The sequence below is a fragment of the Jaculus jaculus genome, chromosome 1, assembly GCF_020740685.1.
Source record: "Jaculus jaculus isolate mJacJac1 chromosome 1, mJacJac1.mat.Y.cur, whole genome shotgun sequence".
NCBI lineage: Eukaryota > Metazoa > Chordata > Mammalia > Rodentia > Dipodidae > Jaculus > Jaculus jaculus.
Window position 1 is genome coordinate 115,844,703 of NC_059102.1, and position 15,517 is coordinate 115,860,219.

Genomic DNA, 15,517 nt, shown 5'->3' on the forward strand with positions numbered 1-15,517 from the left:
TTTACTTATTTATTTGAGAGTGAGAGAGAGAGAGAAATAGGCAGAGAGAGAGAGAGAGAGAGAATGGGAATGCCAGGGCCTCCAGCCATTGCAAACGAACTCCAGATGCATGTGCCACCTTGTGCATCTGGCTTACATGGGTCCTGGGGAATAGAGCCTCAAACCAGTGTCCGTGGGCTTCAAAGGCAAGCGCTTAACCACTAAGCCATCTCTAAAAGCCACTTCAGAACATTTTTGATGGCTTGATTTGCTTTGATTTGCTTATTATATGCCATTTGGATTTTTTAAATAATTAGCTTTTAATTTTTTAAAAGCTTCAAAACAGCACATTATCAAACTCATTTTTTAGACTTCTGGAACTGAAACAAGATAGTAACTGTTCTGGAGTCATAACAACACCTGGAAATTTTTTAGACATTACTATAGCAAACCACTGTTATAAAACTCTAAAGAATAGTTTGCATAGATAGCACATTAGGAAAGAAAAAAGGCAAGCAGGTTCTTCTCTGGAAGAAAATATGCTGACAATGGGACCCTAAGACCAAATAAAGGGCAATCCTTGCTACAGACTTCTGTAAATGACCTCAAAGAGGGAACTAACACTGAAATCTCCGAGTTTTCAAATAACATGCAGATTGTTTTCCTTCTTAGAAAATGTCTTATTTTATACTCCTTTTTGGAAATTATATATATACATGTGTATTATATATATTATATATATATATAATTATATACCTAAAATATATGCAATTGCATCTCAATAATCTGAAGGGGGCATTTCCTGACTGCCAGAGAACTCAGCCTTAATTCTTTGAAATAAATGTTTCTACCAGTGGAGCTGGAAGCCCCTCAAGCCTCTGGGTCCCCAAGTACTCCTGTGCTTTTATCAGCACTTAGCACAGCAGGGACTCATTTATATGTGAGCTTCTCCATTCTATCACTATCTTCTCACAAAGCCTGCCACATGATAAGAGCTTAAAAAGTGTTTGCTGGGTAAGAGAATGAGCTGAAGTTTATAAAATAAGAAAGATGGAAACATAAATCAACTGGAACTTTGGGGAAAACAGTTTGATAATACACATTCAAAACTCATGCTTATCCCCTTTGACCAAGTAATATTTCTGGGAACTTATCCTAAGTAACAGCACTTTTTTAAAATAATGAAAAAACCATATCACTACAACATATTGAAAACAACTTAATTGTACAGCAATAGAGAAATGAGTAAATTATGGTACAGATATCTTCTGGGTAGTACATTATGCAAACATTATAAGAATATTTACGAAAGACAGACATCACTAACCAAAATAAAACAGGACACAAAACTGAATACATCTAAGCTTGTGCTACATAAATCACTTACAAATACTAACAAAGACTAGAATAAAACCTTCTCAAAATGCGCTGACTATAAATGAATTCAGAACAGAATAAGCCCTGAGAAAAATAAAACAAAGAGTGCAAGATAGTCATCGATTTGCAGTTCTGAAGCTATTTGTACTAGGAGGATAAATGGTAGGTACTGGTTACTGAGAGCCCTGTGTTACAAGGCACATCTTACATGGTTATGTCCTTTAGTCTACTGTGAGGGGGTGGGAACTGTCACTGTCTCCATTTTCTACCTGAAAAGGCTATCTCAAGAGTGAGTCAAAGAAGTAGCCAGCAGCAAAGTTGAGATGAGTGACCAGTTCCGACCACCATTCCAGAGGCACACAGAATTCTATTTGATATGGCAGGCAGTGCCTACAGTAGGAAACCACTTCCCTATGTGGCACAGCCAATAGCTGAATTTATAGCCACAGATAGGTAAGAGTTACAGCTAATACTGAGCATCTATTCACATTTAGGGATGTTCATACATCTCATCTCCAATATTTAATTCACAATAACCCTGGCAAATGGAGATTCAGACAAATTATGAGCCTTGGCCCAGTAAGTGATAGCAAGAATCTTTGAACTTAGATATACCGACCCTTAAACTCGTGCTATTGTTCATACCCTACTACCTCTCACAGAGCTATGCTAGAGACACAGATGTAAACATTTTAGGATATGGCCTGTAAGTGGAACCCAGCACTTGCTAGCTCTGTAAGGCACTGGTCTGACCCAGTGTCAAGCCTTATGTTTCTGAACATCTCTGCAGCCCCACGCCTGGGACCCTATAGAGAAGCAGATGGTCAAATTATGTTGGTCAACTGAAAACTATGAGTGGATCCTCCCCATAGCACTGAGAGCAAAGAGAGTAAGAAAATTTCTACAAAGCATTTTCAGCAGCTGAAGCCAGTGTGTGTAAGAGCACCACAGAAAGTTAATGATAAAAGGCCTAAGCGAGGTCAAGGGAAGAGAATGTATAAAAGAAGGGTGGGAGGGAGGGTCAATCAAAATTCAAGATATTCTGAATAAGACATATGAAAATCTATTCCCTTGAATAATGGCACACATCCAGAAGCCATAGATTGTTACTAGAAAACTTTCAGTGCCAGGGATGGGATACCTTCCAGTGAGTTTTTGGCCATGGAGGTCCATGTTGCCTCCAAAACATTATAGGCTATTGCCAAGGCCCTTGGTTTCCCATGAGAAAGAGATGATAAGACCCTATTGATGAAGACGTCACATGCCTGAGCAGCAAAGTCACTGAGAAATCAAGCTGGTGCTGAGCAGAAAACCTTCTCCTTGTAGACCAGCCAACTGAAAGCTGGGGAAAGCTATACTGTATGCAGCCCTATAGGAGACAGAAGTCATTAGCAGTGAAAACAGTGGACACTGGAAGCCTCAAGTTTGGCCAGAAGGCCAAATGACTGAATGAGTGCAATAGTGGCATGTCTGCTCTGGGGGAAACCAACTGCTTTCTCATTGGACTGAACACCAGCTCTAAAGGAGGAAATACATTCCTGGTACTGCAAACCTAATAAAAAGCTTATGGCAGGGGAGGTCATGAACCTTAGGGGTATAAAGCCTGCTCTTGCCTGGATAAATGCATATGTTACTCTCACCAAATTGCCCTGAAAGCATTACACTTAATGTTCATATTTATATATTAATGCTACTCTCACTTCTGGTTAGAGAAGCTTCTCTTTTCAGATGGTGATGACCACTGGGATGACCCCAAAGGCAATATAGTGCTGAGATGAAGGGACAGAGGAGTGTCCAGCACTGAAACATCTCACACTCTCCAAGGCTCAGGGCCTATTGCAGAAGAGGTAGTGGAAAGAATGTAAGAGCCAAAGGAATGGTACTGCTCCTTACATACAACTGTGTGGACAGAAATTGGCCTCAATATCTAAGACCTAGCAGTACCTACATAAGACCCTCATGATAGGAGAAAAAGATGATGACAGCAAATTAAAAGAGACTAATGGAGAGAGGGAGGGGACATGATGGACAGCAGAGTTATGAAGGGGAATGTAGGGGAGGAGAGGGAAATACCATGGTTTGTTGTCTGTAAGTATAGAAGTTGTCAATAAATATATATTTATGTATGTTAAAAAATAGTACTGCTCTAGGCTTATAACAATTAGCTATATTAATATGTTTGCACAGAGGAGACAGACATTCCTGATAGTAAGAACAAACATAACAAAAAATCAAGTATTAATGTAATGCCAAGTAGGTATTGCTGATGTAATATACATATGTGTGTGTGTGTGTGTGTGTGTGTGTGTGTGTGCGCGCGCGCGCGCGCGCGCACCTTTGGAAGGCACAAATTAGTGAGATATAATCCAAATTTCTGAATTTATTTTCCACACATATAGTATCCAAATTAATCAAGCTAAATTTATAGATTTAATGCAAGTTCACTTAAAATTATCATAGGATGCTTTTTAGAGCTTCATAAGGCAGTAAGATTCAATAAGAAAAAAAGAAATAGATAAAAAAAAAAAAAAGGAAGAATCCGAGAGGTCAAGAAGGAAGTATAGGAGAATAGGTTCCCTTAGACATCAGGCTGCTCCCAAAAAGCCTCCTGTGTGATATGTTAACACCACCATAACTGGGCTAGCTAAGATGCACTGTTATAAACTAGAGTAAGAAATGCCTAGGGAATTAATAAGATACATCCTTGAGTGTGCTAGTGAGAGTTATTTTCAGAAGTTCTAACTGAAGAGGGAAGACCCACCCTAAATATGATTATGGAACAAAATCCCAGATGGAGTATGTCAGTGAACCTGGAAGTGAGGAAGAGGTGTTGAGTCTTCATCCAGTCTAGAAAATTCTTTAATGGCTCCAGAAGAATATTCATTTAACAAGCTATTTATGTATTTGTTTATTCATTTATTTTGTGGGTAGGTGTATCACACAGTACTTATGTGGAAGTCAGAGGACAACTTTCTGGGTTGGTCACTGCCGTCTGCGTTGTTTTGAGGGAAAGCCTCCCACTGCTCTATTTGCAAGCTTCTGGGAAATTCTCCTATGTCTGCCACTGCTTCCATTCTCGAATTAAGTGCACTGGGATTACAGAAAACCATCACAACATCAAGTTTTTACTAGGGATTTGAACTCAGGCAGTGAGAGTTGTACAGCGAGTACTTTGATCCACTGAGCCATCTCTGTAGCCCTGTTAGCTTTATGATCATTTATTTCCTTTTGTTCCATAGTGCCAAGAGTTGTGTTCTAAATTATGCAAAAGCTAGTTAATGATGAAGTCAAGAAAAGAGGCCATGTAGCCAAACTCATTTTCCATGTGTTCCATGGAGACCTTGGCCTCTGTCTCAGCCTAAAACCAGAGGAAGGATTCTTACAAACCCAAAGTCCCTCCTCCTTCCTGTCCCAAAACCTGTTTGTGCTGAACCACTGCTGCCCACACAAGCTGAGGTACTTTGGACTCAAACTGAGCTTTGAACCCAACTTGTGCAACTCAAATTCAATGTATTCTTTACCCAACAGAAACACTGGCTGCTGGTCCCCATGAGGCTGAACAATGAGAGTGCTTTGCTGGGAGAGGGGTCTGCAGGATGCAAACAAGGACAGACAATCAACACAGCCTTTCCTTTGGGTTGCTTGCTCAGCTCCAGGCTTTTACACATCCTTTCTACTTCTCCTGGCTATAGAACACAAGGCCCCTGAAGCAGCAGAACTCCTTCAGGATCACCATTAGCAGACTACCAACACATTTTACCACATTCTTATTTAGCATGTCCCAAGTGCCCGACTCTGAGCTGGGCTCTGGGCCAAGTGCAGAGGTGCCAAGATCTTATGAGCAGGGAAAACCTGCAATGAATTCCAAGCACTATAGGTAAAAGCTATCAGGGGCTTCTAACTTCTCTCCCTACTGAATGGGCAGGACTGGTTCTGAACCTGAAAGTTAACAAAATGGCACCAAAGGCCTTCACAAATTCTAAACCCTAAATGATATATAGAGAAGTTCAAGCCAGTGGGCTGGGAAATGGCTACATAAAACCTTCAATGAGGATGAAGCAAAGCACAGCCTGTAGGAACAGACACCTGGAGAGTGGCTCTGGTGCTGCCTTCAGGACCAACCTTCTCTGGACCCCTACCCCCGCAGAGGCCAAGTCCCACCAATTAGACAAGAACTGGCCCCAGCTTCCCAGTGCCAAACCTGGCCAGCTCATCTCAGCATCTGTAACTTGAAATGAACTACCTTTCTTTGTGCTTCAGCAAAATGGATTTCCTTTGGAAATCAGAACGGGAGTATCTCAACTAAGCTATCAAAGGTGTAGTATCTTCTTAAAAGGCCTTTTGTTATGTCCCCGCTTCCTTTTTCAACAAAAACTCTGCCATACATAAACTGCCTTTGACTAAGCCTGTCTATCTCTCTAGTCCTAACCCTTTTAAATGCATAAGCAATATTAAGCAAGAAGCAACAAGCTCAAACCCAGTGGAGACTGGCCCACATTAGATGACCCAGCTCCACATCATGTTCCAGGACAGTGTGCTCCCAATTTCTTCCTGGCTAAGACAAGAAAACCCTACCCTGTTGCTTTTCCTCTTCCAAGCCGGGCAGTATTGCTACTCAGCTGTGAAGGATCTGAAAGAGAGCTGGAATGAGAGCTCAACCTCTAGTCCCAGCTCATTGTGCTTAACTGACCTTGAAGAAGTCCCTTTCGTGCATTGTGACTCAGTTTCCTCTTCTGTAAAATCAGAGGTTTGTATTGGACTCCCTTGAACCCCCTTTTGTCTCCAAGACAGTATGATTCTTTCCATGCCTCACTAGTGGACTCATCAAGGCAGAGCTGATTTTCTAGAACATGAACTACTGCCAGCTGGTTAGACGCATGGAATCTGGATGAAACAGCAGCTGAGAAATGGGGATAAGGGAAAATAACAGAATTGGGAGCACCAGGGCATAGGCCTTGTCTTTTACAATATAATAAAAGTCAGAAAGTTCAAGATTTCTGGATAGAGGACAGAAAAAAAATGATACAATTGAAAGGTCTAATGTAGTGGTGCATGCCTGTAATCCAAGCACAAAGGAGTCAGAGGCAGGAATATTAGGAGGCCAAGGCTACCCTGTTACATGAGACCCTGTAAGAAGAAAGAAAGAAAGAAAGAAAGAGAGAGAGAGAGAGAGAGAGAGGGAGGGAGGGAGGGAGGGAGGGAGGGAAAGAAAGAAAGAAAGGAAGGAAGAAGGAAAGAAAGAAAGAAAGGAAAGGAAGGGAAGGAAAGAAAGAAAGAGGGAGGGAAGTGATAAAAGGGAAAAAGAGAAGGAAGGAAGGAGAGAAAAAATAAAGAAAGGACAGAGTGAGGGAAGGGAAGAGGAGGGAGGGCAAGAGGGAAGAAGAAAGAAAAGGTAAAGAAGTAAGGCAAGGCAAGGCAGGCAGGCAATCTAGCATATAGACCACCACTTTCAGAGTCAGACTGCCTGGATTTAGACTCTATTTGTACTTCTTACTAGTAGTATAATAAACATTTGGCAGATTACTTAACCTCTCTATACATCAAATTCTTCAGTTCTACTATAAGGTAAAGCAGTATTTCACAAGGCTTAAATGAATAATCCAATTAATAACTCACTTGGTTGATTGGAGGTATTGTTCAGTGGTAAACCACGCGCCTAGCATATGCAAGGCCCTAGGTTTAACCCTCAGCACTGCAAAATACATAAATGAATCAATAACACACTTTGTGTGTCACACATGGAAACTCATCCTGTGTTTATTTTTATTAAACTAATATAATATCATGTAATATAACTTACTATTTTTATTACTAAGACAGGATGTATTGATTCTAGTCTCTATTTCTTGCTACTGAGACCTTAAATTCAGGTTCTCTATTTGCAACATGGAGGCTAAACCAAAAAACTATTTCCCTTGGGACTAGAGAGATGGCTCAGCAGTTAGGTGCTTACCGGCAATGCCTAAGGACGTGTGTTCAATTCCCCAGGACCTACATAAAGCCAGATACAAAAAGTGGTACATGCATCTAGAGTTTGGTTGCAGTGGCTAGAGGCCCTGGAGTGCCCATTCTCTCTCTCTTTCTAATAAATAAAATATTTTTAAAAGTATAAAACAATAACAAAGAAGTGTTTCTCAAATTGGAGGCAGAAAATTACATATAGCTAGACAGATAATAGTTGAGCTCTCGATGAGGGTCTTACGTTGTGTTCTAATTCAGTGGTCGTTTAAATACATCCTGATGAACAACACATCTAGATGTTCCGAATGCTTACTTCAGCACCAAGTTCTGGCACAAGTCAAAGTCCACATTTAAGTTGAAGTGTGCGACTGCGTTAGTGGCAGTGTAACTGTACCAGGCTAATGAGCAAGGAACAGATGCAGATTCAACTTAGGAATGATGGGAGTGGACCTGATGAAAGCCAAATGATATACAATGAACCTTGTTCAAGCAAACTAAAATGGGTGAAGAATTGATTCAGTGGCACAAAATAATATAGATAAAGGGACCAGTACTATACCATCCACCACCGCATTCCAAGTTGCAACTTACAATGGAGATTTCAGCTGGTCAATGTCAGTTTTCTTATCACACTTATGATGATAATTGAATTGCATTGTTTTTGCCATTCTGTTACAGTTAACTTGTAAACCTAAATGGATCATAGTTAGAACCCATACATTGAAGACATACAATCTAGCTTTACATATGAGCATACTTAAATCACATTATAATAAAACAGTTAGTGAACACAAGGGTGCCTTGGCATGTTTGTTATTTGAAAAAAGAGAAGATCCAAGCATTACTCCACTTTATGAAATACTGAAATAAATTCTCTTCATGGTACTCTGTACCAATTTGAGTCTCAAAAAGATTTGGTTATTGATAGTTGAGCTTCATTAGACTGATAAGTAGACATGCAAGCTTGGAATTCAAGAAAAGACAGGACAGGACAGGAAACAGCTTTAGAAACCAGTGATGGGATCACTGAGAAGGAGTGATCCACAATAAAGCCTAGCGCCTCAGGGAGCTCACCTTGGCTTTACAACCCTCACATTCCTCCACTGAAAACGCCATTCACCTGTGTACTAAAGACATCAGATCTTCTTGGAACTACTCAAAGTAATACTGTCATCAGGGAAGCAAATGACCTAGAACCCACCACACAAGTCTCAGTCATCACATTCCTCCAGGCCACCATGAAGGCTGGAGATCTAGGCACTGACCGCTAAGAGCTGGGGCAATAATTTACTCTACTCCCAACTCCTGGAATTACAGGATCCCACAGAGTACTCTTGGAGAGCCAGAGTCCTAGTGGAGTGATCAGGGGCCATTTTCTGTCAGGTCCAGAGGTCAGAACTCATGCTTGGGCACCAGTACAAACCAACACTAACATTTCTGTCTGGTTGTAAATCTTCCCTCTATGCTCAACCATGGAACCACATCAGAACCACGCAGTCCTGGGTCCACAAGTGCCAGATTCATTAAGTGAACATGCCCCTCCTTCCTTCCTCCAACCCCAACTCCACCCCATGGAGAAGACATGAGAGAACCCCAGAGAAAACCGGGCGCTTACTGTTTGTCTTCTTCTGAAAGTCAGGTTCTTCCATAGCAACAGCCTCAGCTGAGGCCAGCAAGCCATGTTTCTTCTGCTGACCCTTCACACTGTCCTGCTTGTGGCTCCACAGGCCTGGAGGCAGTGGCCAGAGCTCACAGCAGGGACGCTGTGGCTGGTCATTAACTGAAAGATAAAGCGGGAGGGGAGAGAGAGCCAGCCGTCAGTCACCACTGCAAAGCCCTATGCCAGTGAGGGCTACAGCTCCAGCCCTCTCACCCAAGACCTCCAACACCCAAGACTATGTCATGGCTGCTCCTTAATGAATCACAAGCCCTGAGTTCCCAGCCACCAAGAGTTCCAGCAAACAGAGCTTCAGGTTTTCTGGCTGCAGCCTGCAAGCTTGGTGTGATAATCCTTGTCCTTTTAGCTCCACTGGTGTGATCATCTGGGAGTAAAATAATGTACTTGAGACAACAGATTTGAGTGAGCAACCTTGGCTGGCCAAAACACTGGGATCAGAAATGGCGTACTGAAATCCTAGAGGTCTGACTCCGTTACTAGGAAAGTTCCTCCCCTGTCATAAAGTCATAAATCAGCAGCATTTCTAAGCTACTCTCCAAGCCTGGAGTTACTTACACTATTCTCTAAACTCTACCACAGACAAAAATTTTTATCTGGCCACAAAATTGGACCCTCCAGATGATAAATGGGACCGTCAATAAAACAGATGCCCTGAGGAAAGCCTCAGCATGTGTTTGATCACTATAAGCACCAAAGAAATGTCGTCCACACCTGGCTCCCAGGTGGTAAGTACAAACCTGGTATTGTGTCCCACAGAAAAAGCAACTCTGCCAAGGCAGGCACAGCATGGCATTGGAAAGTTACGGGCTCCCACAGTCAGGACATATGCGGCACACTTCTGGCCTTGCTCTACCTGCACCTGGGCACTCGTCTGAGCTACTCCTATTCCAGGGCCAAAGGTGTCTCTCTGGAGACATTTCACCACGCTGGAGCAAAGAGGGTTCTCAAGAACGGTGGGAGGGGGCAACATTCTATGTGCCCAAGCTATTCACACAATAGCTGTATTAATTTAATGCTGGAATAATCCCAGATAAGCTAAATTGAAGCTGGGGAACATACAGAAAATGAAAAGTAGCGGAAGGGAAAGGGATTCAACAGGTTAAAGTTGGGCCCTCTTATCATCCAGAAGTGACAAAACAATAGTGTGAAAACAGAAACCAGTTTTATTTATGCAAAGGCTCTGTCAACGATGGTGACTTCTAGTGTAGGCAGGGTGGGAAATCAGGAAGGAGGAACCAACAGCAAAAGGAGCCCAGCACGTAGTAAGTACACATGGAAATCATCCCAAAATCAGACCTAAAAATCCACATTCAAAAAGAGATCCCAATGCAGAGGTCAACTCTGATAGGATCTTACCCTTCTGTTCCCTGCTCCACAAAGATGCAGATTAAAATTTTCTAGAGGGGCTGGGGAGATGGCTGCCATGCAAGCATGAGGATCTGGGTTCGGGTCCCCAGCACCCATGTAAAATGTGAGGCATAGAGGTGCACACTTGTAATCCCAGAGGTAGGAAAGCAGAGACAGGAGAATTAGTCTGGCCAATTTGGTGACCTCTGAGGTCAGTGAAAAACCCTGTCTCAAAAAATAAAGTATGGAAGCTGGAAAGATAGCTCAATGGTTAAAGATACTTTCCTACAAAGCCTACATCCCAGATTCAATTCAAACCCATCCACATGGCCAGATGCAAAAACCGGTACATGCTTCTGGTGTCCGTTTGCAAGAGCAAGAGACCCTGGTGTGCCCCCCCACAAACAAACACACATACACACACGTGTAAATAAGTGAAAACAAAGTGAAGAGCAATTAAGGAGACGACTGATATCAACCTCTGGTCTCCATACATATACACACATACTCCACACACATGAGAACCCACACATATGAGCATGCATATGTATATGCACATGTACATGCAAAAAGAAAAAGAAAAAATATTGAAAAGAAAATACACTGAGGAAATGTGCCATGTCCAGAGGAAGGAATGACCTATCATGATATAATCTAAGTCACCCATTAGTAATACAATAAATCAGAAATTCTTCAGAGTAAGTAGAACTTTAAAATCTTTTTTCTTGTGCTCTCTTCAGCAGTTCATATATTAAAATGGGAATAACACAGAGAAGATTAGCATGGTCCCTGCACAAGAATGACACACAAATTCATGAAGCATTCCATATTTTTTTTAAAAAAAAAACTTTTTTCTTTGTTGTTTGCTCAGGAAACCTCTGAAAGACACAGATTGTCTAAAGTTTCTTATTATAAAAAGAGGAAGACTTAGGCCAGCACCACTATCAATCTTGTTTAAAGATACAGTTGACCTTATGGCACTGATAGCCAGATAACCAAACTGTTTCTTCTAAGTGGCACAGATAAGCCTTGCAGTCTTAAAACACTGAAGTAAAGAATTAACTAGATTTTCTTCTGTTATAGCTACTCTCCGGGAATCACTTAGTTGATTTGTAAGGTACATGAATCTTTTCAAAGCCCTAAGGTGAAACTGAAGAGGCTACAACAGAATACTATATTTAAAAAGCCAGACTAACCTAGCAGAAAGATCCCTGACATGCTCTAAGCCTCCCAACTATGTGTCCCTTGGGCAAGACTTGACGATCTCTGAACATCTACTTGTTATAAAATAGGGAAGATGACACCTGCCTTGGATGATATTTGAGAGGTAAATGAACTTATAGAAATAAGATCACTGCAATATAAGGCATAATGTAGATGCCAGAGAAATTTAAGTCCCTTTCTCCCACTTATGTTTCTGTGTCTTACAAGTACCCTTCAACAGAAAAATGATCACATCTTATCCAAATAGGACACTCCGTTATTTCTAGTAAATCCACTATGAGTTTCTGGAAAGGCAGAAGCGTAAAAATCTGAGTGGCTTAATGTCTATCCTCAGTGTCAAAGTAAAATTCAGAATGGTGTCCCCTGAAGCAGAGTCGTTCAGAGCAAGGGAAGACACGGCTTTCCAGAGTGCTCATGAGAAAGCAAGAAAAGACCAAGAGGAGTTTCCTTATAGAGCATTGCCCTAACAGCTGAGTTTCTATGTTTCTAAACACAGGTTGTGACCGCAGGATCTGCAGAAGACACATAGAGAAGGCTATCAAACAGAAAGAATTTCTCTGCCTGTGTTGTGTGCAAACGGGCAAGCTTCTTGCCCCAATCCTTCCTGCCCACCTTGGCATTTCCTGGCCTCCTGAACAATCCTTGCCCAAGCCTCTACCTCAGAACACAGCGATCAATGCTGAGAGCAATGCTATCCAAAGCAAAGAGCTTGGAAATGTCTGAACCCTTCTGTCCAGGTAACAAAAGCCAAAGGGACATTTCCACATCAGTTTTCCAAGGAAGTGAACAAACAAACCACAACCACAAGAAGGGGGGAAAGGCAGTCCTATGTACTGGATTTCTCAATGTTTCAAAGCATAGCACACTCATTCCTGCCCTTAAACACAGTTCCAGTTACTAGCTGGAAAGGATCCCACTTCAGAATCATCGCCAGTCAGTAGGCCTCTCTCATCTTGCTCCTGCATGACCACAACAGCCACCTCACTGGCCTCCCAGACTCCCGTCTTGCCCCACTTTCCTCCCTTTAACATGGAGCAAAACAAAAAGTTACCCAACTAAACAAAATATCTAAATATGCCTCTCACCAACCTTGTGCCAACCCCTCACCACTGTGAGGATGGAGTCCATTCTCTACCAAGGCTTGCTTGGCCTGCCTTCTAAGGCCTCCAGCCAAGTCTCTCTCCTCTCCCCACCTGTTTGGCAATCTCCTGGAGTAGTACCTGCATGCTAGGAATGCACTGCACTCTCTCCTAATCCCAGACTTCATTAACACGCCACCTTGTTCTGAACACCTTCTACAACAGTGTTACTCCGCCTAACTTCTCTCGAACCTTGGCTCTCCAGTCGGTTTCACTGGATCAGGAATACTTTCTGGGTCACCTCTCTGCACCCACACCTGAGTAAAGAGCCCTTCCTCAGAGCTCCCAAGCAACCTTTGCTTTTCCATTGCAGGATTTCTCTTGCTTTGAGTCAGGACAGGGGTGATCCTAGTTCCTTCATTTGTTTTCCCCAGAACGAAAAAAAAAAAAAAAAAAAAAAAACCAACTTGCAGGGAGCACTCAAGAGATATGTGCTTAATTAATTAACCAAAGGAAGGACATGAGATACAAGGCCTCAGAATTGAAGGGTGGTGTTCATTCTTGGGCCTGTGGTAACTGATTTCTCAAGCCTGATTAACCGCCTTAGCAAACTCTCCCCAGAGAGGGAGCTCTGCGTTTATGTGGCTTCCATCATATACCCAACATTGTCACAAAGGACTGCTGAGCCTCCCAGGAGACTCCTCAGACATGCTGGAAAACATAAATGAATCTAAGTCTACTTTGCATAGACATCAGGTTTAGCTAGGGACTGGTTAGCCTTCCCAAGGCCATTGGAGCCATGTAATTGGCTTTCTGCCAATAATCATACTCAAGTCCTTGGAGCATTCTCCTGGTCTCATCATTTGTCAACCATGGGTGTGGAGAATATGACTTCTCAAAACCTTTGACCACTCTGTTTGGAAATTTTCACTTTGAATGCCATTGATATTTTGAAGTTATTGGTACCCAAAGAAAACAAAACAATGTTTAAATACAGCCTTGTCAATAAGCAAAAATATTTAACATCATTAGTTGCAAAGGAGTAAAAATTAAAACCATAATTGAATATCACTACATACACACTAAGTTTTAGAATTGTTGCCCTGCTATACCATAGAGACTGACTGAGGTCTTCATGACCCCACAGTAATTACCATAAACCCATGAAGGAGTGCTCCCAGGGTAATGGGAGTTGGGACAAGGGGATAAAAATGTATAACCTCTTACATATAAAATAAAATTTTTTTAAAGTATCAGAAAGTATGTAAAGAAACTAAAATTAAAAAAAACTGAGAACATATGCCCACACACATACACATATGTGAATGTTTTTAGAAACTTCATGCAGAATAGCTAATTGAGAACAACCAAATGTCCAACAACAAGGAAATAAAGTAAAATGTAACATTACTTAACAACGAAAAGTGATAAATTTTCATAGGCTTATACTCAGAGAAATAAGCCACATACAAATGCCTACATACTGCCTGATTCTATATGTAAGAACATCTGAGAAAGGCAAAACAATAAACAAAAGCCAGGTCATTGGTTGCCAGGAGTTATAGGAGGGGGAGAAGACAGATTACAAAGGAGAATGAACTACTCTGAATTGGAAAATGGTTATAGTTACAAACTGTATTGATCTGTGAAAACTCATCAAACTGTCTCCTTTAAGAGAGTACATCTTTATATATCTATATATATAGTTAATAAACCAGACACCAAAAACAATCAGCTTTCTATTAACTTACCTAACCGACAGGTTAAAAACCAATGCCTTGAAAGACCTAAGACCTTTATAATATAAAACCTGACTATGGTGTGATGAAGAGGAATCATAGATAAATATTCATCACTGCTTATTAGTTACATGAACAACCACAACCTTAACTCCACCTCCCCACTAGCCACGAAAAATATGTATTGAGCACCTATCACATGTCAGATGCTGTTCCTAACCCTGGAGCTCCTTTCTGAAGAAACATCTCTAGGACAAAGAAGTAACACAGTGAACCAACCATCTGCTACCCACAAAGGGGTTGCTTAAGTAGCAGCCACTATTACAGATTCTTTTCACTTTTCCCTAAAATAAACTGGAATGCCAGACAGTCTGTGTGATGTTAGCAAAAGAAAAAAAAAAAAAATCAAGGTTCACAGGAAGCTGGGCGGGAAGGGGAAATGTTGACCCTAAGTAATCATTAGCGCTCCTCTCACCATCCCCTTCCTCACTGAGACATTTTGCCCTTTTGAACTTGGTATGTCAACTTCAAAGAGAAATGAGACAGGAAAACTATTAAAAAGAAGAAGAGGCATGTTAAAAGATAAGGTAAGAGGATTTATTCCCTTCAAGTTGATACATCAACAACAGGAAATCCTTCCCATAGCCACCCTGAATCCTGAAGCACTCAGTCTGTCTTCGGAACTGCTGCGAAATGTGGTGGCCATTACCAGAAAGCTTCGTTGAACACCACAGGTTAGGCCCCTCTTGTTCCCTCCCACAGGAATCCTGCCAGCACGTGAGTGCTGAGCTCCGCTGAAGAGGAGAACTCAACCCCAACGAGCAATGGCTCAGCCAAGGCCTGTTGTTCAACAGCCAAGTCCCCAAGCAGAGACCATACAAGTGCCACATCTCACTGTGACAGAAATGCTGGCCCCTGTGGGAAGGGGTGGAGGTCTTGTCCAAGTCTGTGTTCCCTCTGACAGCTATATTTATAGATGGAGTGGGTTAACATGTCAGAGATACTCTAACCAACCACTCCTTTGGGCAATCTTACAGGCTGAGAAGCTTAAGACCACCAGAAGCAGGTGACTTACCTAGAATTTGAGCTGGAAACCTAGTTGTTCAAAAAGTTACCTTTCCAATAACTAACAT

General features: G+C 41.8%; 1 protein-coding gene and 1 non-coding gene across 2 annotated transcripts in view; one reads left to right on the forward strand and one right to left on the reverse strand.

The window, feature by feature from the left end:
- Abca1 (ATP binding cassette subfamily A member 1) overlaps positions 1-15,517 on the reverse strand; it is a 142,410-nt gene that overhangs the window by 109,276 nt on the left and 17,617 nt on the right. Inside the window, exon 2 of the mRNA XM_004656977.2 lies at positions 8,933-9,097. Within this exon, the coding sequence (XP_004657034.1) occupies positions 8,933-8,998 (66 nt within the window). The 5' untranslated portion in view covers positions 8,999-9,097. The remainder of the gene's footprint in view (positions 1-8,932; positions 9,098-15,517) is intronic.
- On the forward strand, positions 11,070-11,176 carry LOC123458193. Its single transcript, XR_006635491.1, has one exon. It is a non-coding gene; the product is annotated as a U6 spliceosomal RNA (small nuclear RNA).